Source organism: Neoarius graeffei, chromosome 4 (genome assembly GCF_027579695.1).
Source record: "Neoarius graeffei isolate fNeoGra1 chromosome 4, fNeoGra1.pri, whole genome shotgun sequence".
Classification (NCBI taxonomy): domain Eukaryota; kingdom Metazoa; phylum Chordata; class Actinopteri; order Siluriformes; family Ariidae; genus Neoarius; species Neoarius graeffei.
This window is the reverse complement of record NC_083572.1, coordinates 79,812,747-79,839,014: the sequence shown is the minus strand read 5'-3', so window position 1 is coordinate 79,839,014 and position 26,268 is coordinate 79,812,747. Positions and strand designations below refer to the sequence as shown.

At 41.4% G+C, this 26,268-nt stretch overlaps 1 protein-coding gene across 4 annotated transcripts in view; it reads right to left on the bottom strand.

Annotated features, from left to right (window-relative positions):
- The window catches only part of ryk (receptor like tyrosine kinase), a 207,761-nt gene that overhangs the window by 53,566 nt on the left and 127,927 nt on the right, over nucleotides 1-26,268 (bottom strand). For 2 of the 4 annotated variants that reach the window (XM_060919790.1, XM_060919794.1), the window contains exons 5-9: nucleotides 22,810-22,872; nucleotides 21,254-21,389; nucleotides 17,484-17,584; nucleotides 11,838-11,921; nucleotides 1,371-1,496 (exon numbers count right to left, since the gene is read on the bottom strand). In XM_060919790.1, coding sequence (XP_060775773.1) covers nucleotides 1,371-1,496; nucleotides 11,838-11,921; nucleotides 17,484-17,584; nucleotides 21,254-21,389; nucleotides 22,810-22,872 — 510 coding nt within the window. The remainder of the gene's footprint in view (nucleotides 1-1,370; nucleotides 1,497-11,837; nucleotides 11,922-17,483; nucleotides 17,585-21,253; nucleotides 21,390-22,809; nucleotides 22,873-26,268) is intronic. The other 2 variants (XM_060919791.1, XM_060919793.1) reach the window with 2 other exon arrangements.

The window sequence follows — 26,268 nt, the reverse complement described above, 5'->3', positions numbered from 1 at the left end:
GTTATCGTTATCAGGATCTTTTGTTCAGCTTGTTGCAATATGAGAGCAGTTACTATTCTCTTTGTTCTATTCTTTGTTCTCTCTCATAGTTATAATCGTCTCTCCTGTTTTCTGCTTATAAAACCTCAAACCTTGACAATTTTGTGGGTTTTTTTGGCAAAAACAAGGCAAGATATTTATGGCTTTGTCACAATGTGCTAGATATTGCAGAATGACTAGTAATACGGCCAGGTCTGGGGGGAAGAAAAAACGAGAATGCACTTCATCAATAATCTTTGAAATGACACTGTGGCAAAAATGCCATTATAATTGAGAATAGTAGATTATATAACAGAAAGCAAAACAACAATAAACACCTTTTATGAATGACTGAATAGCTTCATCAAGGCTTTGCCCGGTAGAACATTACTTCAACAAGACATTATTAATTCCATCCATCCATCCATCCATTCATCCATCCATTACCCGTAGCCGCTTATCCTTTGCAGAGTTGCAGGCAAGCTGGAGCCTATCCCAGCTGACTATGGGCGAGAGGCGGGGAACGCCCTGGACAAGCCGCCAAATCATCGCAGGGCACATTATTCATTTAGAAAAAGAAAATTAAGTCAGTCTGAGTTTTAAGAAGTTGAAGATACTTTTAGTGTTAATTAAAGAGGAATATTTCTGTCCATGACAGTATAGTGGTTCCTGAACCTACTACATCTCTATAGAATGGAGATGCCCATCTTTTCTCAGCTCAGTTCACACGTTCTCCAAATTCATTAGTCCATGAATTTGTCCATGACCACATATGGGCAGTGCACACACAGCGATGCCACTACACTGAAACAATACAACGGAGTTCTGGGAGATTAAGAAAGATATGTACAATATACGACTTCCTTCATTTCCCAAAACTCTATTGTATTGTTTCAGGTTTAGTCCAAATCCATGTCTGCACAATACAGATATGGTCATGGAGTAATTGTTGGGACACTGGTTTATGCGTTCTGACTGATGGAGAATGTGTGAAGTGAGCTAGACTGATGCGCGAGAGTGATTTTGATCAAGCTTACATGTTGCGATTGGCAGGGCTCCTCCCAATGTACAGCTCAAGACAGGGATCAGGAGAAAGGCTTGCCTAAAGCTCAAATATGATTTGCCTCAGTTGTCCATTGACGTATATGAATGATGTAACGTGATTTGGACAGGACCGAACGTGCCAGGCGTTTTTACAAAAACAGAGTGTAGATTTATCATCTCAGACAGGAATGGTTTCTCTGAGAACAAAGGAATTAAACTGATGCAGGACTAAAATTCTTTCAAAAAGTATGGAAAGTAGGATGTACATCATATACCAGAAGCCAAGAGTGAAGGGAAAGAGGACACACCTTCATGCAAAACGTCTCGAAGTGTGACTCTCTCTCTAGAGATGGCGATGTCCTTGACCTTTGCCTTGGCCTCCAGCAGGGTCACGCTTCTCAGGTCGTTCTTCTCTATTCGCAATGAAGGATAGGCTAGCATACACAAACACACACAGACAGACAGCCCTAAATATAAGGACTACCAACAACAAAACTGAAATGACTTGAGCATCTTTGCCAAAATCAAATCATTATTGTACTTGCATAACATGTTTTTAAGCATTACTGATTTTATCACTCCATTTTGTATGCAGTGTTTATACAGGATCTGGGAACACATTGTTTCTCAAATGCAAAGCTTTCCCAAGCACTAATGTTAAATGTCACGTGCACAACACGTAAAGCACAGCTTATGTAATGTGTTTCTGGGTAAGAGGATGTTGGAGTAGTCAGCTGCAAATCTCTCCTCCTGCTTTTGTGTGGTTTTAGATGAATTCTGATAAATACACAAGCCCAATTCCAAAAAAGTTGGGATGCTGTGTAAAACGCAAATAAAAACAGAATGTGATGATTTGCAAATCACGCAAGCCCTATATTCCATTGAAATATATCAAATGTTGAAATTGAGAAATTTTATGTTTTTTTTGAAAAGAAGATGCTCATTTTGAATTTGATGCCAGCTACATGTTTCTAAAAAGCTGGACATCATGTTTACCACGATGTTGCATCACCTCTATTTTTAACAACACTCTGTGCATGTTTTGAAATAACTGTAGCTTTGAAAGTGAAACGTTGTCCCAGTCTTACTCAATTTCTGTTGCTTAACAGTTCAGGGTCTCCTTTGTTGTATTTTGTGCTTCATAATGCACCAAATATTTTCAATGGGAGGCAGGTTTGGACTGCAGGCAGGCCAGTTTAGCACCTGGACTCTTTTACTACAGAACCGTGCAGTTGTAATACGTGCAGAATACGGTTTGGCATTGTCTTGGTGAAAGAAGGAAGGCCTTCCCTGAAAATGATGTCGTCTGTATGGCAGCATGTTGCTTCAAAACCTGTATAAGTCATTCGGCATTCATGGTGCCTTCCCAGATGTACAAGCTACCCATGTCATGTGCACTAATGCACCCTCATACCATCACAGATGCTGGCTTTTCACATACATGTCAAGTTATACGGTTTCCCCGTATTTTGTACAGGAAAATGCAATTTTTTGGCTAATACGGCGTACACTGATTTTCATACGGGAAAATTACGTTTTGTATCGGAGGTTTTTTTCCGTTACTCCGAGAAAATTTTCTTAGCATCCACCATTTATTTTTTCAAACATGCGTGCCCAATGAAACGGAACTATTTTTGATTTATGTGGTTTTATAGTTGCACGTGGTTTTCTCGGTCATTTAAGTACATCGGCTCGGACTGCCCATACTTCTGTGACGGCTGCATAAGTTATGTTCTGCCAATTTCTCGTGGAACACAACATCCCCCGACTGTGGCAGACCATTTTTCACAACTAGCGGGAAAAAAAATGTTTCTCGATTCAAAGACTGCATAGGTAAGCATTTGTGTGTGTTTTTTTTTTTTTTAAGTTTTTACTGTTTGCATGTGGGAAAGCTTCCTCCATTATCATGATAATTTTGGGAAGCGATACTGGGAGTCGCCGTTTATACAACGGTAACTGTAGTTACCCGGCGATTTCTGGTTTTGCTTCCCTAAACATTTTAATTGCTGATAGACATTATATGTAGACACAGATGACCAACACTCGTTACTACCGTCAGTTGTCAGTAAACTGGAAAAGTATTGAATGAAGAGTAATGGTGGTAACGACCGTTGGTAACCTGTCTCTAAAATATGTAGTAGGGGAGGGAAGCAATTTAACACCATCTACATGTTTGCTGTGCTCTGGTTTTCTTTTATTGGCCAGGAAAATGATAGATGTCTATTGGGGAAAGGTCTTCGATGTAAAAACTGCTCTGGGTGTTGCCAGGTTTCCAATGCTGAAACAACTTTTTACTGCTTTGCTGTGCCTCCCACATAGCAATGCAGATAGTGAGAGGACTTTTTCATTGGTTAGGAAAATTCATACCGAGTACAGAAAAATATGGCTGCAGACACATTAACTGCATATCTGCAAATTAAAATGAACTGTGATGAGGAGCTACAACTGCTACCCAAACAGTGATATTATAGCTCGTGCCAAATCTGCAACATCTTTGTACAACAAAGAACACTCCAAAAAGGAATAAGATTTAAATTCTTGTTATAAATTACTGGGAAGGTTTTCAATTTAACTTCATAATTTATTAATGTTTTCACGTCTCCTTGTTTGCATAATATACTTGATGTCGTTCAGTCATCTTTAGTTGGATCGAACACTGCTTGTGGTGTCAACACTTTTTTTCTCAAATGGAACTTTTACTAACCTTCATTTGCTGTTTGACATGATTATATATAATTTATTACATGTAACCTACTATTTTAATTAACATACCTACTTAGTACTCCTGTTATAATTCAAGTAATTTTCTTTGGTGGAGTGTAACATTGTAGGTGATGTCAACACTTGTCAAATAGAACGTTGTGTAATTTTTATGAACTATTTAATATTCATACATTTTATTCGCAAAATTTACACCCATAATTCTGATATTACTGATACAATGTATATTAAATAATTAAGTTTATAGTTCAGTCATTCTCTTTAGTAGATAATTGTTTACTTGACTGGACATAGTCCTTTTTAATTCAGTTGTTTTCTCTGGGATCTAAAATTTCTTTTTATTCAGTCCATGCTTATTTGATCCCTTTAACTTGATGCAGTGTGATAAACATGCCTTTTACAATAGGAGTGTATAATGTGGAATAAAACAATCGGTGCTTTGGATTATATATTGGAATTTTTTCTCGTGTATAAGGGCTCATGGGTGTATGTAGGGAGAAGGACAGATTTTGTAAGGGCATGGGTAACTAAAGGTTGACATGTATGTTTTCAACTGTATGCTGATAAGCCAGATGGCCCCTCTCCTCTTAAAGGCCAATTTATGCTGACAACGCAGTCCTCGCAGATGGCGTCGCAGATGGTGTCTGCGTAGCCCCCCCTTCGCAGACGCTCTGCGCGCACCTCCCAAAAATTGTGACCACCGCAGAAGCCTCACAGACAATGTTGCAGACAAGAGGGCTCTGATTGGTCCACTCTACATCCGCTGTACACACACTTCCACTTCCCTACTTTCTCGGTTTGGTTTGTTTTCACGACCTCCATTTTTAAAAACACGAGCGAAGATGGAGCAGCACGAAGAGCGGTTGATCGAGGAAGTGAGGAAGTACGTACATGACTCCAGTTCTAGTCATTATAAGTAACCGGAGGATAAACACTCCACTAACCACACCCACCAACTACTCCTAGCGATTTCGCGCCCCCTTGCATTGTGGCGGTGAATAACATCGCGCACGCCTATTACTCCCCGCTCAACGATAAATTACAACTGTCTGCGAAAAGCTATCTGCGAAAGCCTTGTCGCAAGAGCATGCAGAGGCCCTTAGCCTGGAGGACTTGGTGTCCATGATTTCCAAAAAAGAATATCAAATTTCAATTCACAGCCCACAGGACAACTTTCCACTTCACCTCAGTCCATCGTAAAAGAGCTCAGGCCCAGAGAAGGTGACTGTTTCTGGATATTTTTGAAATAGGGTTTTAACTAAATTTGTGGATGCAGTATCGAATGGTGTTCACAGTTGATTGTTTTCTGAAGTGTTCCTGAGCCCATACAGTGATTTCCACTACAGACACGTGTCCGCTTTTAATGCAGTGTCGCCTGAGGGCCTGAAGATCACAGGCATCCAATATTGGTTTTCAGCCTTGACTGTTGCATACGTGCATTTCTCCAGATTCTATGAATCTTTTAATAATATTTGGCACTATCGATGATGTGATCCCTAAATTCTCTGGAACTGTACGTTGAGGAACGTTATTGTTAAATTGTTGCACTGTTTGCCCATACAGTCTTTCACAGACTAGTGAACCCCTCCCCATCTTTACCTCTGAGAGACTCTGCCTCTCACGTTACTGACCTGCTGCCAATTAAACTAATTAGTTTTTTTTAAACAACTTTTCCAGTCTTTTTTTTGCCCCGTCCCAACTTTTTTGAAACGTTTTGCTGGCATTAAATTCAAAATGAGCATATTTTTTTTCAAAAACAATAAGATTTCTCAGTTTGAACAATTGAAATGTTGTCTTTATACTACAGGTAGTTATCGACTTACGACCTATGCGACTTACAACCGATCGACTTTACGACCGTCTGGTTATGACTGGCAAGTGTTTCCTAGCTAAGCGTACGACAGTTTCCGCCCCAGCTCCCGGCAGCGCCTCTCGCCGCGTACAACAGTTTCCGCCCCAGCTCCAGGCACATGCGCAGTCTCTCTCGCGCTCTCTCGCGCACTCTGCCATACAGTTTCCGCCCCAGCTCCTGGTTTATGAAACAAGCAAATGCTCCCGCCAGCCCGAGCGCTGCAACAGCTGATGATGACGTAGACGACCCACAGCCAAGCACCAGTGATGCCAGCGGTCACTAAATTTTGTATTTTGCTAAGTTTTACATTTGTATTTTGGTATGTTTCAAACTAAAATGTTTTCTATTTTTCACACCTGTATTGCGTATTTTTTGTTTTGCACATATTAAACGAATTGTACTGCACGCAGTGTAGTATGCAGTGTTTGACTTAAAAGGATAGTTCGGGATTTTTGACATGAATCTGTACGGCATCCCCATCAATAGTGTCATGCAAACACACTGACTTACCCCTGACAGCATCCTGTGAGTCCAGTTCTTGTCCAGTTTTGGTCCAGACGAAAGTAGTCCGGCAAGTTTGTTGGGGTCACGAAAGTAAAACGTTTTTCGTCTCAAAACAGTATGTGTTCAAAAGAGTGATATATTTGCATCACAAAACCGTTGCCAAATAAAAAGTCAGACCTCGAAATCGCTTGGCACTATTTTCTCTCCCTCGGTATCACTGCGCGCTGCCGCCAGGTGACAGCCACGGCTGTTTCATTCATTGTTTACTAGTGATGGGAATTTCGGCTCTTTTTCGGGAGCCGGCTCTTTTGGCTCTTCTTACTATAAGGAGCCGGCTCTTTCGGCTCCCAAACGGCTCCTGAGATTTTATTTTTGATTTAAAGGAGTACGCCACCCCCAGATGAAACTGAGTCAGTCCCTGCAGTCCCTAGAGTTGGATGAGTGAGCCAAAGCGTTTTGTAGCCGACCCAGCCATTGTCCTGATCTATAAACGCCCAGGTTAGCTTAGTTTAGCGTAGTCGCTGTCATCCGGTGTGTCCGGCTAGCATTGTCGTTGCAAAAGTGAATTAAATAACTCAAGATTTTTTATAATTATTTCTCATGACTTGTACATTCACATCGAGTACACATATCAGTGCAAATTAACACGAAGGGATTTACTAGACCAATTTATATCTGGAACTATTTTCAGCCACAGCACAGGCAAAGCACCGCTGCAGGCGCAAAGACACCGCACAGCGCCTGAAAACGGGTGCGCAGCACCTGAAAACCCGTTTTCAGGCGCTGCGCGGTGTCTTTGCGCCTTCCTTTTCCTACCTATTCCTTTAATTGCTGCAATGAACTAGTTAATTCTGATTCTATTTCTCCTCTCAGTTATAATCTGTCCTGCTTTTGAAAAGATCCTCTCTGGGGGGACAGATGCTGCCACTATACACATCCTCCGTGCCATCACGTGTGTAAGCCGTGGATAGAGTGCAGCCTTGGTCTCCCACCAGCTTAGTGGGTCTGCATTTCACTGTCACCTGGCGGCAGCGCGCAGTGATGAAGAAGAGAGGGTCGCATATACGATTCGTACATTGGGGGAGTGCCTGTTAGAGAGCACACTTGTCCTGGGCCATCGGCATAGTGAGGTAGGGTGGCCAGTTCCTTTCCTCACCGCCTTACTTCCCCCAGTGTTTCCACCAGGTCCCCATTCACTGCTGGGTGGACAGGGAGCGAGCCCCAGGTCCCCGTCGAGCCGAGGCTCGAACCGGGGACCGTTCGCTTAGTGGTCAAGCGCTCTAACCACTTGGCCACTTCGAGCGCGCAGTGATAAGAAAGGAGAGAAAATAGTGCCAAGCGATTTCGAGGTCTGACTTTTTATTTGGCAACGGTTTTGTGATGCAAATATATCACTCTTTTGAACACATACTGTTTTGAGACAAAAAACGTTTTACTTTCGTGACCCCAACAAACTTGCCGGACTACTTTCGTCTGGACCAAAACTGGACAAGAACTGGACTCACAGGATGCTGTCAGGGGTAAGTCAGTGTGTTTCCATGACACTATTGATGGGGATGCCATACAGATTCATGTCAAAAATCCCGAACTATCCCTTTAAACCAAATAATGAGCCAAGGTAATGAAATAAGAAAATGTTGATAAAATAAGACTTTAAGATGATTACAATATTATTACACATCACAATATACTTACGTTCATTTAACACAGGCCGACTTACGACCAGATCGGTTTACGACCGGTCAGTCGTAACCAAACGCAGTCGTAAGTCAATGACTACCTGTATTTTCAATGGAATATAGTTTCCATGATTTGCAAATCATAGCATTCTGTTTTTATTTACATTTTACACAGCTTCCCAACTTTTTTGGAAATACAGCTGTAGTTTATCTACACTTTTTTCCCACCTTTTTTTTTTATTTACAGACTGTTTTAGTGACATGTGTGGCATCATGGTAGATACCACAAGCATAATTATATACTCCTCGAACTCTGCGGGCTGACAATATATTTGATTCACAATTATTTAGTGACTGAAATATGATAATTCAAGTGATTAATTCACAACAAGACATTGTGCTACTGTGCTGACCTAAAAAACACCTAAATATTAAAGTTTTCAAAAATGATCAAGGTGGTTAGCATGCTAAGAGATCCTGGAAGGGAAAGCCTGAATATTCACGTTTTGCTAAATCATTTGATAGGTAGCAATGTTTGGGTGGGAAGGCACCATATGGTAGCTCCATGGTCTCCAGTATGAGTGTATTGGCTTTGCGACTCTAAATTGCTCCTCGGTGTGAATGTGTGGGTGTATGGCACCCTGTGATGGACTGGTCACCCATGCATGTTGTACTCATCTTCATTTTCATGGCACTATTCATAAGGCAGTTTTAATGCAAAATACTCCACTGGAACTTCAGCAAAGTTTCTTCTCCACTATTAACTGTTTGATGAAATTTCCAAAATAACAATGGAATATAAAGTACTATGCAAATGTCTTTCGCAAAAAAATGCTGTAAAGATGGTTTCACAATTTAAATCTTTCTCCTTAAAAGAAATATACTACAACATGCAGAAAACAATAATAAACAAGAGTGCTCTGAGAGCACAATATCGCCTGCTGGCAACTCTGCCATAACTCTGGTAAAATGCTACTGAATTGAACGAAATTGCAACATGTGTATCACCGACATATAACAAAGAATCCTGCCAAGTTTCGTGAAATTCCTTCAAATATTGTGAGAGGAGCTGATTTCAGAAGATGAGCACCTTTCCCAGGACGGACGGACATCGCCACGACATAATCCCTCTTTGGGCCTTTCGACCAGCGGGGGATAAAAACTTTTTGCCAAATTACATGAAATTCCTCCAAAAATCGTGAGGGAAGTTGATTTCAGAAAGCAAGCACACCTTGATGAAATTGCCAAAGTACAAGGTTGTTAATAATCAAGGGCATAACTCTGGTAAAGTTTGCCCAAATTAAATGAAATTTCAATATGCGTATAACTGTCATATAACAAAGCCTTCTGCCAAGTTTAGTGAAATTCCTCGACAAATTGTGAGAGGAGTTGATTTCAGAAGAACGTACACCATCATGAAATTGTCAAAGTACAAGTTATTTAATCAAGGGTCAAAACTCTGGTAAAATTTTCACAAACGAAATTAAATCACAATATGCGTATTACTGTCATATAACGAGGCCTTTTGCCAAGTTCCATGAAATTCCTCCAAAAATTGTGAGAGGAATTGATTTTAGAAGGAAAACACACTCATGAAATTGTCAAATTATAATTTTGTTATTCAAGGGCTGTAACTCTGGTAAAATGTGACTGAATTTAATGAAATTACAATATGCGTATTACCGAGATATAACAAAGAATCCTGCCAAGTTTTGTGAAATTCCTCCAAAAATTGTGAGAGGAGTTGATATCAGAAGGTGAGCACCCTTCTCAGGATGGACGGATAGACATCGCCACGACATAATCCCCCTTCAGGCCTTTCGGCCAAACGAGGATAAAAATTCTGTAACATTATTTTTTGGAAAAATAACACTTGGGAATCTATTTTTTTTTAACTGACTCAGTAATGCAGAATTCACAAAACAAATATCTAGCAAAATCTGCATTAAAATATGGTTCCTGGGACTTTTGCACAGTATTGTACAAGTTATTAATATAGTCCTAAATACAGATTGAATATGCTATACTATACACTGAGCAGGGTAAGCGTTCTGTTTGGATCTGAAGCATGAGAGTGCCTCCAAGTGGTGATACTGGGAAAAAGACTTTATAACTACTCTACAGAGCTCTCAGGTCTGTATACATTAAAAACAAACAAGCAAACAAACAAAACAAAAAAACCCTATAAAAGTCTGTATTAGTAATCCATTCTATCTTCTTACAAAATGTACATACATTTCCTCACCTCAAACACGCACGCAAATGGAATATATCAATATTAACTCTTTAAAATCATAGTGAATTTATGCAGAGATGCAAACTGCAAGTTGCACAGTTAGTATTTTAATTGTGATCATGATTTTTGACGACCTTAATCAAACATAATTGGAGGGCAATATGAGAATATTGGTGAGGTTACCGACAGTTAGCTGTTGGTTTGATTTGACTGGGACATTATATACACCGTATGTATTTTTTCTCCAGCTGTGTTGATATGAGATATGATGCACTTAGTTAAAGAAAACAGTAGTAATCATTTTTATTTGGGCAAAATAATCTCAATCTCTTGTTTAGTCATCATCACACAGCCCCATTATAACCCCATTATAATTATGTTATTCCATGAAATGGAGTCGTAGATGAGCTGATAGCCGATGAGGCGCGTAGCACTGAGTTGGTTATAAGCCATGTACAACGAGACTGAGTGGAATAACTGTTTTATTCTATCCACATTCACTGGATTTTGAGAAACAGAGCATTTTTTTTTCAAATTCAATAAATTAAAACTTTATAGAACACATCTGACAAAATAATTTCTGCTTAGAATGTAAACAAACCGGCAAAATGACGGTCGCAATTTGTGAAAAATGCTATAATAATAATTATTATTATTGAAAAATAAATACATGTCAGTAAACCCGCTGAAGCTCGACAGACTACAAACATGGACTCCCCGAAAGTACATTTCCCATAACACACAGCACCCTCTGTCTCCTGCCTACTGATTCACAGCTGACTGTCATTCCCTCAATCACATGTCCCTCCATATAAGCTCACTTCTCAAACACACCTTTGCGAAGTATTGTTCTGCCCTCGGTACATACCGAGCCTTGTATCTTTCTGATCCCTCGCTACCTTCCTCTCGTTTCTCGCTCTTTGTCTTTCCTACGCTACATTGTTTGCCGATCGCCCGACCCTCGCTAGTTTACTGATTCTGATTTCCGCTTATCGATTTGGCTTTGACAACTTTCTGTAAGCCGTCTTCTTCCGTGCATACATCCATAAGTGCCTGCACTCTCACAATACGTTCTTACCATGAAATATTTTTATTCTATGTTTTGTTGCCTTCTTTTGTATTTTTTGGAGTTTTGTTTTCGAGTAGAGTTTTTATTTCATTCTCGGTTGGTTCAGCAACACGCGCCACCATTTTGTTCTTCTTCAGGGTTTTTTTTTGACTGTTGGCAAGCCAACTTAAAGGTGCATTACCGCTACTGACCGGGTTGGAGTGTGGAACAGGAGATATTGGGGGGGGGAATGAGACAGACTATACTCTTTTTTAGCTATTTCTGTTTCTTTTAAATACTTGACAACAAAGCCGCCATTTTGTTTTTCTCTACTCACGGTATATGAGCTGATATCCTCGTAGCAGAGTAGCCAATCAGTGTGCGATTGCTCTTATCCAGTGAATGTGGATAGAATAATCATTCATCTAAGATTAAGTCATTGACACAAGGCCCAAATCAAGTTAAAGGAAGCACAAATCTTATTTAAATTTTACAGTGATGCAGACCCCAGCTGCAGGCAGCACAAATTATTCATCAAAGCTCAAGTGCTAGGTGTGGTTATAAAGAAGTTTACATAAAGCATCATTCACTTTAAGCTATGGAGACAGTGATGATGATGATGGTGTTCAGGTTAGAAGGACAGGTGCGAGTGTGTTAGCATGAGACTGTGTGAGTGAATGACTGGATGATCATTCTCACTCTCTTGCGTCTTAACAAGACCAAAGCAGGACTTACTTTTGCTTTCATGGGAGGGAGCACCAGGGTGGGGGAAGGAGGCACCTGAGAGCTGCAGCATGGGAGCAGAGCCAGCGTGAACGTCTGATGGAGGGATGGAGGAAGAGACAGAGGGTGTTGGGGAGGAAAGGATGAAAAGAAGGAGGGGGGGGTAAAGCATGGGTAACTACGAAAAGTAAATGGTTAACAACATGTGGGAGCAAATGGAAATGGCGTGGGGGGGGGGGAACAAAAGGAAAGGCAGACAAATGCAACACAAGGAGTTCCTACAGTGAATATCTATGACCACCAGGGGGCGACAACATGAAAACTGAAAACCCATTACTGCTGTGACTCCCCATTGATGCTCAGATCACCACCAGCGGCTTCTCATTTGAATTTTGTTTGTCTTTTTTCATTACTGTATTTAGAACGACTTATATAAGACATTAGCATCAGTTACTTCATTGCATTACCACCTACAGAAACAAGTCTAATCTAATAAGTCTAAACCAAAAAGAAAACACCACAGAGGCCTAAAATAACACTTCCTGTCAACACTGTCTGATTTGTGGGAAAAGGGGTGGTGTTGATTTTCATCCAGCAATAGGTCACTCCATGTTTCTTCAGTCATTAGATAAGTTTGCATTGCAGAAATTACCAGGAGGAATCTGAGTAAAAGTCCAGTACACATGAAGTCCAGTAGTCGACTTCATACGTAGTACTGCTCACCTTGTACTTGCTGCCCATGTGTGCGCGCACACACACACACACACACACACACACACACACACACACACACACACACACACACACACACACAGCAGAGAGACAGACTTTATACCCTGAGGACATTGGGTGCAGCCTGAAGTGTTTATTACTGAGACCTTCTGATTCCTGTTTAGCTCATTTAAGACAAATTACCTCGTTACGTGGAAGAATGTGCAGGCACGAAAATGAACTCTGATCATACCACTTCGCTTACTGAGGAATGGTTCAGTGAAAAATCTAATTTAAACAATTTTCCACTTACCCGATATGTACTCAGTCAGGACACTTTTGCTTCCTTGGTTCTGCACTATGAGGCTAAAGAAAGCTAGCAAGTAATAAAAGTTGCTTTTTTTTTCCTTCTCCTTTTTACCTTCATATACTTATTTCATACGGCATTGTTAAGATTTTCAAGTTTAAGTTTAAAATGGAACTAAATAATGAGCCCCATCACTTCCAGGCAAGGTTGCCAGAGTCATGGTTTTTACACCAGTTTTACAACAACGTTGTCAGTGGAAAAAAACAAGTCTGCAGGTGTTGTTTTTGTGCTAGTTAAAACAAACACTCTACTGCAGCCAAAATCCTGTTTTGAAGCTAATTCAGAATAAAATCTTCAGCAAACACAGGCTATGGCACACAAACAGGAAGAGTAAGTGCAGGTAATATATCTATGATGCACGTAACCAAATATAGAAAAGGGGAAGGAGGAAACCGGGATTATGGATTGGATAATGGAGGTATCAGATGATGATAAAGGCGTGCTGCAATCAGACATGTGCGTGCACTACAGTGAACTTGTTTCTCACACAAAGACAAACGTATCTCCTTTATTCAATTCCCAAAGCTTTTGGACTAGTTTCAAGTTTTTCTTTGTATGTTTTTTGAAGGGCGGCACGGTGGTGTAGTGGTTAGCGCTGTCACCTCACAGCAAGAAGGTCCGGGTTCGAGCCCTGGGGCCGGCGAGGGCCTTTCTGTGCGGAGTTTGCATGTTCTCCCCGTGTCCGTGTGGGTTTCCTCCGGGTGCTCCGGTTTCCCCCACAGTCCAAAGACATGCAGGTTAGGTTAACTGGTGACTCTAAATTGACCGTAGGTGTGAATGTGAGTGTGAATGGTTGTCTGTGTCTATGTGTCAGCCCTGTGATGACCTGGCGACTTGTCCAGGGTGTACCCCGCCTTTTGCCCGTAGTCAGCTGGGATAGGCTCCAGCTTGCCTGCGACCCTGTAGAAGGATAAAGCGGCTAGAGATAATGAGATGTGAGATGTTTTTTGAAGCAGTTCACCTAGACATTTCGCTAGGACCTGGTGGCCCTGCTTCTACGATTCTAATAGAGTTCTGCCTTCAAACTTTGGGTGTGGCTTACATGGTGGAATGATAGAAAATATCACAAAAGTAAAAAAAAAAAAAAGACAAGCAGGTCTAACCCCTAACCCTAACTGCACCCATAATATTAAAGGGTTCATTAGCATGGCAAAGTTTCATACATTTTAATACAGTAAGCCATACTGGCAAGTCTGTGGGACATTATGGAACTGAATGCAGTTTCAAACGTATTTACGGTGAGTGTATTTCCACATAAGAAACTTAGTGAGACAATATTTCCTGTACGTGAGATACATTAGCCTCGCAACACTAAAGAAGCAAACTTGAGACACCAAATATGTCTTAGCTTGCTACGTACATATGGAGTAGAGGGTAAACTGTGTGTACTATTCATTTAACAAACGTATATTGCTGGGTTTCAATCACATCACTTTTCTTAGTGGTTTTACAGGAAGTGAAATAGCTGGTGGTCTAAACGGCTGCCGTAGTGCAAACAACTAGTGATAACTAATCAGAGTACGCTCGTAATCTAGAAGCTGCTGCTCGCTTTAGATCTATTCAGAAGATTGCTATGTGCAATGGAATCGACCCCTACAGTCTGGGAAAGAAGGATTTGTCATACGATCTCGAAAACTCCCCTTCAGTCGAGTTCCCCGACATCTCGAACTATCTGGTGTTGCAGACGTCCTTCTGCACCGCAAAACAGATGAAAGCGTGGAAGAGTATGGAGGCTTACAACTTTTTTGTATGTGGCTGGGTAAAGGACCTCGCTATCAAGTCGCTGCCGAATGAATCCTGTATTGTTTTTGCCCGTGTAAGTATGTTTTTTTTTTTAAGCTTTTCATTCACGTCTTTACAACGCTGCGGTCTCAAAAGTAGCCGGTCACCGGCGGCAAATCGCCGTCTGTGGCTTGTTATGCCGCCGGCTATTGTCAGTCGAGTCACAAAATTTAATATTAAATATTTCTGACGGCAAAAAAAGTTGTGAACGTAAATTACATCCGCTATGTCATGTATGTCTGTTGCCGCGTCAACTTTGTTTACATCCTCGACATGAGTGCAGCCATTACTGCCCCTTGTGCCATATGTAAGCCGTACTCTGATTGGCTTAGAGTGTTCCATGGACTGTGAATGGTTCATACCATCATGTGACTCACAAATGGCGACGAAGAGAGTTGCAAGCGGCTCCATGCTGGATGCGTGGCTGAAAAGGTCTACAGGGAAAGGCAAGTACGTTTTGAACGCAAATTTATTCTGTCATTGTGTTGATATAGAAAAATAAATACGTCTTAGTCCACCGTTTCTCAGCCTTGCTTAAGACATAATCGCAGATCGTAAAGTTGACTCTGCGTTTGACAGCTGCTTGAAAAAACAAACTGCGTGCGTAACAACGCTAATCAAGCTTAAGCTAGACGACCCGCCTCAAATACCCGTCCCGGGTAAATGTTATCCCGATTTTAGATGACCTGTTCCAAACCATCCCGCCCCATGAAAAATTCGTGTGTGTATGTATATATATATATATATATATATATATATATATATATATATATATATATATATATATATGAGTGATTCCACGCTTATGGGTACTGAAATGGGGACATGAACTTATTTTTAAAAATTCACCTAAAACCATTTCTTTTTTTACCATCAGGTCACAAAACATGTAATCTTTAATGAATGATATGTTAAAAGGTAACTTTAATTTTCTGAGATGTAATAAAAACATATTTATATGCCAAAGTCAGAACGTAACAGAAGTGTTGTGGACATATAGATTCTCAATTTTAACAATGTAGAATTACTTTCTGAAACATAGGAAGGTGATGTTTTAGCAAATATAATTAATAAACATGTGTAGTAGAATAAACATACACATTCTTTCAATAAGATTAATATGGTATATAGCTAGATTGTAATTAATTTGTAACAGACGCGAGATGGACAATCGTAACAGAAGTAATGTAACAGACATCATTTTGGAACTCATAGGCTTGACTTTGGCATATAAATATGTTTTTATTACATCTCAGAAAATCAAAGTTATCTTTTAATATATCATTCATTAAAGATTACATGTTTTGTGACCTGATGGTAAAAAAAAGAAATGGTTTTAGGTGAATTTTTAAAAATAAGTTCATGTCCCCATTTCAGTACCCATAAGCGTGGAATCACTCATATATATATATATATATATATATATATATATATATATATATATATATATAAAATCAATGAGTGCTGCTAGCTGCTGTTTTTTAATAACGATGAAGTCAGCTGATGAAGTACATGTAGCTGCATTTTATGTAACAGTTTATTGACTGCCAAAAAATAAACATTTTGATTATAATTGAAGTTGTTTTGTTCTTCATCTGTATTCAAGATTTCACCATATTCTTCAATAGTATTAGAGAATCTGGAGAAACTTGTCACCTTAGCTTAGTCAAAGTGCACATCAGACTTAAAATTATTATATCATCCGTATGTGGATTTCAATCGGACTACTTTTTATGTGTGTTTGCAAATATTTCTGAAATTTGATAAAATGACTGAGGTATGGTTTCATATTTCAAGTTTCCAAATAGTATTGATTACCCTTTATTTTCACTGTTAAAAGTTACCAGAGGCCACCATTTCTCAATGCATTTCATAAAATTTTCCGTGCCCAAAGGGGGGGCGCACCCCCCTTGAAACCCCCCCTGTACGCTTTGCGTGCATTATGTCTGCCGCTGGCAGACATTTTACCATTTTGCACCCTGCTGTAAATTATTTGTACCCTGCTATTCTCCCAAACTTTGAAGCCCCTGCAACGAAGCGCTGCAAGTTGAAGTGGAAACAAACAACAGTTGGCTTGATTCTCACTTGTGTTGGCTCTTATCTCTCAGGTAAATCATTCACAAAGATCATCAGAAACCCCTTTAAAGACCTGGATCTGAGTTAAACAAGACGCAGAAGTGATCACGGCACATTGTAACTGTACGGCTGGGGAAGAATTTTGTCGCGACCTTCATGCATATGGACTTTGTGAGGAGTAAACAAAGAAAGAGCTGGGGACTTTAGCGCTTCGTGACTAAAAAAAGTACCGTAAAATAATGACACACAGCAAGAAAAGTATTTGGAAAGCACTAATGCCATAGCTGAGAAGGAGATACAAACCTTTCACCAAGTGATCACTGCAAACTCGAGCATGCTTCGACTCGGCTCCCTTCGATTTCAGTGAGAAGTTCAAAAGCCACCTTTCTCCATGTCTTTTTGTGAAATCCTGTGTTCGTTCACCCTTTTTTATTAGTTCACGGGGAACCCTGAAGAAACTTTTATCAGTTTCACGGTTTGATCGATTCGAACAACCTAAAACAACGCAAGCGTAAGGCATTTTTCATGCGAGAAATGCGCTTTCTCCGTACAAACGCTTTGTCAGCTGAGCTTTGGTAGACCACCAGCTAAAGTTTTGAATAACTAATGAGGCGGATGTGACGTCACGTGAAACCCAGCAATAGATAAAATTGACTGCTTGACTGTGGGAAGATGGCAATAAATATTCATGGACGGTGTGTGTGTGTTGCTGTGGATCTTACTGGTGATGGAGGTGGCGTTATTTGGTGTGTCCGCTCTCAGGTACTGCGTGGTCTGAGTGGAGGGCTGAGAAAGACCCTGGGAGCTCCCACTGTCACTCTCACTAGAAGAAAATAGAGAAAGATCACAAACTTACACTGTATGCTCCAGAGTAAGTGTGTGTACCCATCTGACTCTGTACAGTAATACCCAAGCTGCTGGGTGATGGTTTAACTAATCCCAACAGCCAGTTTATTCTAGTTTTGCAGCGAACCCCCTGAATCTACAGTTATCAGGTAATAACATTATACTAACTGTAGTTTGTAGCTGATAGAAACAAGTGAAAAAGAAAAAGGGGGAAACAGTCAGACATGACCGTTTCTTACCCATATGACATCATCTAAACTATCTTCAGACCAAAAGCAAGGCTAGATTTCTACCAACATGATTTCTCGGTCCACCCTGAACCAGTCTTGTCACAGTTCTCAATGTATCTGGTGCAGACAACAGGAACAACACTTAAAACTGTAGTCTTTCAGATTATTCAAGTGTAGGTCATAAAAAGAATTTTCCCTGACACCCAGTTATTTTTGTTTAGTGGACCGAAAGCTACTGAATTCGAATCACAGACTTCCAATTTTATTGGTCTTTTTCTCCGCTATTTTTTCCTGCTTCACCATGACCCAATACAAGATACTACATCATGCATCACGTGGTGGGCTTTCCCTGTTCGCGCAAGGCATTGTGGGATACAAATTTGAAACAGGAGAGAAAAATGAAGGACGTGAGTGTGCGAATGAAATGCGAAAGACCGGCTACAGTAACGGAAAGCGAGAAGAAAAGATGTTATGTAGCGAAGGAAAGGAAACGCAGGACCAAACTAATAAATATCGGCGGTCAGCGAGCACCTTGGTGTGATCAGCTGTTCGTTTAGCGACAGAATGTTGTAACTGTCAGTGCAGGGTCAAAGGTAAACCTACGCATGCGCACACGGACTTCCTCTGTCTGCTTGACTGCGCAAAGCGCGATTTCATGCACATTATTTGCTCGGGAATCCCCTCAAATTAAATGACTTCCCCGCCACAGAATGGCCTGATATTTTGTGAGATATTACAGAAATAAACATCTATCACAATGACCAAATTTCAGAGGAAACTAAATTTCACCGATTTTATGAAATCGAAAGGTCGTCTCGCTTTAAGCAGAATGCTGTGCGCCAGGCTGTTTTGTATCCATGCTCTTTTCATAATTCTTTGATATTCCTAAGCACCATGCTGAGAATGAGAGGGGGAAAATAATTTGACTGCTCAAACATTATATAAATGTCTAAAAATGTGAATATAATCATACACAAAAGTGGCTGGCCTCTTCTGCCCCTCGGACCTGCTTGATCCATCCTGGTGCCCTATGTCTGGTCGGAGTTTTATCGCATCGCTCCTGTGAAGGACGGCCCCATGAGGACAGTTGAGGGTTATACCTGGAAGATGCTCTGGACTCTTACAGTAATACTTTTATGGCTGAGGACTACAGTTGACTTGCTAACTTTAGGACTGCAGTTGTCATGAACAGTTTTGCACTCAAGTTTCCATCAATGAAGAGTTATAACATCAGCGAAACTGACTTCATGTTAAAACTGTTAATGTTATAGTCATGCTGTCTGTTGTTGCCCAAATGAGGATGGGTTCCCTTTTGAGTCTGGTCCCTCTCGAGGTTTCTTCCTCATGTCGTCTGAGGGAGTTTTTCCTTGCCACCGTCACCGCAGGCTTGCTCATTGGGGATAGATTAGGGATAAAATTAGCTCATGTTTTAAGTCGTTTAAATTCTGTAAAGCTGCTTTGCGACAATGCTTATTGTTAAAAGCGCTATACAAATAAGCTTGACTTGACACAAAAGTGGCATGAATTCAATTTTAGAGATTTCTGCCAAAATTTTCATGGCCGTATGAATATACCTTTTGTCATTGCCAGCAATAACTGTGCCTTCAGCTGGGTAACAGAATTTTTTCTTTTTCCAGCTACAGAACTTTCCCCATCTCCCTCACCACCATATTCTCCTTCGTTTGATTTCCCCACTTCCCTCAGATTCTTCCCTGAGAAGCTGTCAGTATCACTTTACCTTCTAACCCCAGCCTTCATAACACTAAAGAGTTGTATAATGGTGCCAATTAAAAGAATTAGCCTTGCGTTTCAGAGGTTAATTCAGCAGAAAGGCCTCTGAAGAGCAAACAAAGATCCTCACACAGCAGAGCTTCAACCCGGCTTCTGAAACCCACTGATCCCAATCACGCACTAATGTCATTTACTCACTGTAGGAAATATCAAAGAGCTGCTGTGTGCTCTTGCCTACATTCTCATACCTTGAAGCTGTTGTCACTAAGGACGAACTGGGAACGCGTCATGGGTTTATTTAGTAATTTTACAATCAAAATGCTGCTTTGACATGAATTCGCAAATAAGATAATAATACCAATTTCAAGTCATTTTCATTAGATGACTTTTAACAGAACTGACTCCTGAGAAAGATTTTGTTTTCTTGAAGATATAAAGGTTAAAAGGCCAGGCTCTAAGATGCCAGGGTAACAGTTACACATGTGTAAAGCACATAAAACAAAGTAAGGGCCCGTTTACACGAGGACGCTGTCGGGTAAAAACGACTAAATATTTTATCAGAAGTGCCTTTCGTTTACACGGGGACGGCGTTTCCGAGGCTGAAAAACGGATAAAATTGAAAACGCCTTCCAGAGTGGATAAGTTAAAAACGGCCCCCGTTGCATATCCGTCTAAACTACCCAATACGCGAAACTCTGCTCGGATCTGCTCACGTCGGGTACGCATTTACGTCATACATATGTCATATACTGCACATGCCAGCCCGGGAAGTAAGAAAGTAAGTAAAAAAGTAAGAGCATGTCTGATTACATCGATCCAACGGACCTTCAAGCTGTTCTGTGTTTTAATGCAGTAGATGTGTTTTCCTGCTCACCCGCCCAGCTGGAGCTCCTCAGTTTGGTGTCGCCAAGTTACGCACGCGCGCACCGCCTATTCAAGCCGCTCGTGAAACCATAAACCCGAGACTGAAAACAAAACTAGCAGCCGAACGGGTTTATTTTGCTGAGATGGACACTGCCTTTTCTCTTCTTCACTGAAACAAGAGTGAGTGTTACTTAATAAAGGCAGATTAAAAGAGTTTCGGTTTGCTCCTGCTCCTCCCTCGAGCAGTACAGTACCTCAGCCGGACCGGTGTTCTGTAAAGTTATCCTAGCAAGTTCTCATACAGACCGTTTTATTATTCAAAACAAGTCATTACAAATTATTTGACTCGGCCAAAGACTCGACCAATACGCACAAAACATAAAAATCGGCAAATGCGTGAAATTCTCACCGATTTTCTATCAGCCCAGCTGATCGGTGGGACAAAACTACTGTTGAATTTTCCTACCCTCCTGGATTTCGTGCATGCGTAGTAGGCTTGGTAGGATAACTTGACAGAACAGCGGCGCAGATGTGCAGATCAGACAACACGGAAGACGTTGCGCATGCGTGCAGACATAGCGGAGACATTTATGCGTCACCGTATAGACGCAGATTTCCTCCATGAAAATGGTCGTGTAGACGCGGAAAAAAGTGAGAACGAAAACGGACTTTTGCGTTTTTGTTTTATACCGTCCCCGTGTAAAGTGGGCCTAAAACATCACTTACAGAATAAAACTGATCAAACCCAACAAACCCTTTTCAAATCTAGGCGTTCATAAAATTCAGCCCAAATGTCAGAGCTCTGGTCAGCGACAACCCACCTGTCATCTACCTCGACTCTCTTCATGCTGTGCAGGTGCAACACCGCAAGGATGATTGCGACGAGGAAGATCACAGCACAACACACTCCAACGCTAATGTAGAACACTCGGGTCGATGTTGTAGGGGTGGTGTCTACTGAGGAAAATACACAAAGCACAGATTAAAGACAAAATTCATCTCATCTCATTATCTCTAGCCGCTTTATCCTGTTCTACAGGGTCGCAGGCAAGCTGGAGCCTATCCCAGCTGACTACGGGCGAAAGGCGGGGTACACCCTGGACAAGTCGCCAGGTCATCACAGGGCTGACACATAGACACAGACAACCATTCACACTCACATTCACACCTACGGTCAATTTAGAACCACCAGTTAACCTAACCTGCATGTCTTTGGACTGTGGGGGAAACCGGAGCACCCGGAGAAAACCCACGCGGACACGGGGAGAACATGCAAACTCCACACAGAAAGGCCCTCGCCGGCCCCGGGGCTCGAACCCGGACCTTCTTGCTGTGAGGCGACAGCGCTAACCACTACACCACCGTGCCGCCCAGACAAAATTCAAGCCAACAAAATTAAACGTCAACAACAAATAATACTGGAATTGCAACTAAAACCAGCTAGTAGCACATTACAGGTAGTCATCGACTTACAACCTATGCGACTTACGACCGTCTGGTTATGACTGGCAAGTGTTTCCCAGCTGAGCCAGCTGAGCGTACGACAGTTTCCGCCCCAGCTCCCGGCAGAACCCAGCATCCAGCCAGTGTTGCCAGATACTGCTGACGGTTTCCAGCCCAAAATATGTTCAAAACCCGCCAAAATGCACTTAAAACTGCCCAATCTGGCAACACTGCATCCAGCCTCTTCTATTATGTGTGCAGTGTTTCGCTGGACAAACAACGAGCGAGCTACAGCGCGCGTACGGCTTAACCAGATCTTGTGCTATAACGTGCGCAGCTGGTAATCAAAGTAACTTTCACTTTTCTGTTCTGTTACACTGTTCTGTGTCCAGTGTCCAAAATGAAAAGTTAGTTTTCAACTGTTCAGCTAAAAAAAAGTAATTAAAACGATTGTGTTGTTGAAATGATGTGTTTGCAATTTATTTATAATCAAAAACTGATACAGGTGGATGAAAGAGTGATAGTGTGATAAAGTACTATACTAGTACTACTGAGTGATAAGAAGTCCTAGTGAATGCTTGATAAGTAGACAATAATAAATAATTAGGTGCATTTTTCGGCGCGCGCACTATGACTCAAAATAATATACCAGCAAGAAATAAAAGTTACTTTCACCCCTGAGTATGCAGTGTTTGACTTAAACCAAATAATGAGCCAAGGTAATGAAATAAGAAAATGTTGATAAAATAAGACTTTAAGATGATTACAATATCATTACACATCACAATATACTTACGTTCATTTAACATAGGCCGACTTACGACCAGATCGGTTTTTGACCGGTCAGTCGTAACCAAACGCAGTCGTAAGTCGACGACTACCTGTATAAATATTAAATTTTGAACTATTAAACACAATAGTGAAAAGTACTTACAGTCTGGCCCTGTTTTGTTGGAGAATGGAGGGAGGATTCTGGGGGAACCTGGCTGTTCAATTCCTTGGAAAATATAAGATAGGATGCATGTATAGGTTACACCTATCTCTTATCAAACAAACAAACAAATAAATAGGGGAAAATGATTAAAGGTCCCATGGCATGAAATTTTTACTTTCTGAGGTTTTTTAACGTTAAAATGAGTTCCTCTGACCTTCTTAAGTCACCCCAGTGGCTAGAAATGTCATAATGTGTAAACCAAACTATGCCCAACATTTGAGAATGGCGTGTCAAAACGGCGCGTTGATAAGCTCTTCCCTTTACTACGTCAGCAAGGGAGATGATCCCCACGCCCCCCCTCTGGATTCCCACCCACTGTATGAATTGCCCCGCCCAGTTGTAGTGAGGAGACCATGGAGGACACAACAACATGGCATCACCTAAGCGAGCGAAACATGGAAGTTGCGCTGTACATGGATGTGACAACACAGAAAGGAGTCTGTTTTTACTGCCGACGGGAGAGCCCCTGAAGACGCAGTGGCTTAATTTTATTTACTCCAATAATATGCCGTCGAGTCTACCTAAGACGGTGTATGTTTGTCGGAAGCATTTTCCTGAGGAATGTTTCCACAACTTGGGACAGTACAGGGCAGGTTTTGCACATCAACTGTCACTGAAGCCTGGGTCCGTACCAAGCATCCCTGCCTCATCAGCAACAAACACCGAACAAGTAAGTGTATAACTGGTCGTTTTGCCGTGTTTTAAAATCGGTGCGTTAGCCTAGCAATGGCTACATTAGCTGTGCAGCTAACCGCTTCCTGCAGTTAGTCAGGTAATCTGCACTACAAAACTAAAGAGCATGCAGCATGCTCTGTTAAACTGAGTTTAGTCTGGAAATTGACTGTAACTTATGAGCTTATGTTTGACTATTGCTCCACAATGCATGTCTTCTGTTGGATAAGCGATATGTTGCTGTAGTTGCTGTTTCTATCCTCTTTGGTTATGGAGTTTGGTTTGGTTCAAGCCTAGGGTATTATACGTTCGTAAACTACCACTCCGAACACTCTCACTCTCTGTTCTCTGTGTCACGTTGAGTTTACGAAAGGAGTCTGAGGGAGAACGGGGTTTTGTCTTAGCAGCGTGGCTACAGGCGCTGATAGCAGTGAGTATGTGTGTGCGCAGCTTGGTCAAGCCCCTTCCCCGCCTCCTGCTTCTCATTAGCAAAACTGGGAAAAGCGCGGAAATGGGGCTTTCTCCCAGGAGGCTATATTTACGTGCCGAGGGTTCATTTCGAGAAAGGCTGCGGCTATAACATCCGGAAACCTCCACGAGCCCGTTTAAAGCATCAACAAACCACCATGCCATGGGACCTTTAAAAGACCACAAAAAAAATACATGTTGGGGTACAAGGCACTTGTCTAAAAAATAACAGTCAAAAGAACTGGTGGGGACAAATTTTGAGCTAAGCTTTTCACTCAAGAAAAGTGTGTTACATTTGTCTTTTTCTTCAACACAAAGAAAAACCAACACTGAAAGCAGCAAATACAGAATTGCTGGGTTTCAGTCACGTGACTTTTCTTAGTGGTTTTACAGGAAGTGAAATAGCTGGTGGTCTAAACCAGTGTTTCTCAACCTTTTTTCAGTCACGGCACCCTTCAGAAGTATGCAAATTCTCAAGGCACCCCCATATAAAATATACGCAGTCACGCTGACCCCAGCAGTGACGTTGTGACATGGGAAAGGGGGCTGTGAGACAAATTTTGATGATGCATGAGGCGGTGATGATCTGCATTAGCGTAACTATTGTTTTTTGGAATTTTAATTCATTTTATTTATTTCAATGTTAGAATATACAATTTTTTGACGGCACCCCTAACGAAGCCAGACGGCACCCCAGGGTACCACGGCACCCTGGTTGAGAAAGGCTGGTCTAAACGGCTGCCGTAGTGCAAACAACTAGTGATAACTAATCAGAGTACGCTCGTAATCTAGAAGCCGCTGCTCACTTTAGATCTATTCAGAAGATTGCTATGTGCAATGGAATCGACCCCTACAGTCTGGGAAAGAAGGATTTGTCATACGATCTCGAAAACTCCCCTTCAGTCGAGTTCCCCGACATCTCGAACTATCTGGTGTTGCAGACGTCCTTCTACACCGCAAAACAGATGAAAGTGTGGAAGAGTATGGAGGCTTATAAACTTTTGTGTATGTGGCTGGGTGAAGGACCTCGCTATCAAGTCGCTGCCGAATGAATCCTGTATTGTTTTTTCCCGTGTAAGTATTTTTTTTAAGCTTTTCATTCACATCTTTACAATGAAGCGCTGCAAGTTGAAGTGGAAACAAACAAGCGTTCGCTTGATTCTCACTTGTGTTGGCTCTTATCTCTCAGGTAAATCATTCACAAAGATCATCAGAAACCCCTTTAAAGACCTGGATCTGAGTTAAACAAGACGGAGAAGTGATCACGGTGCTCTCATGCTCTGCCCCAGACATCCACTCCGCAGATTACGGATCTCCCACGCCAGCGCCGATCCAGATCCGGGACGGGAATTCCAGCTCACCTTGGTTTTCACCCCTGCTGTGCACGTGACGTCACGAGGTCATGTAACATTTGTTTATCTGCCATCTTGGACGGCATGGCCGCGCATAGAACTTAGACGAACCTGTTCTAATTATCAAGTGTGTGGGAGTAGATCTTTCGAGAATGGTTATATCTTGTTCAGCATTTGGTTGTATCAATAGACAGGGCCAAAAGGAGGGCCTGTCATTTTATAGATTCCCTGCAGACGAGGAGAGACGCGCAAAATGGGTGTCCGCTGTGCGAAGAGAAAACTGGTACCCCAGTTCTACCAGCCAAATTTGTAGTGAACACTTCATATCAGGTAGGTGTAATCTTCTAATTCAATACTCCTAGTACATCTGTTAAGTTGATTTTCGGATTGAATGATAACTGCATACTTAGAAACTAGACAGTACAGTGTTTGGGGCCGTCAGTCCGCTTGATCTCTAACGTTTAAAATGGCTATGCCTAGCCCTACTACCCTGGCCTAGTCTATGACAATGTTTTATCTTTTTGGCTCATATATGCCTTTGAAAGGCCAATCCATAGTAGGGATGGCGAAAACTAAAAAAAATCTTGACTGGCCACCGAGCCTCATTAGCCGGTTAAAGTCGGTTAACCTATGAGTTTAAACAGGGATGCAAACGGCGGATGCCGCCTTTTTCACGTCTGAATCGTGCAGATCCGATTTTTTTTTTAGGGGGGGCGTTGGAGTGTCTGAATAATTTCATCAAAGTAAATTCTGTATTAAAATTACTAAATAAGCAAATTCCGTTACAGTCCATGAAACATCGGAAGTATAAGTATGAGAAGAAAACAGTAAATCAGAAAGCTGCGCACGTTTTCGCGGAAGCTGCGCAAATGTGCGCAGCTTTCTGATTTACTGTTTTCTTCTCATA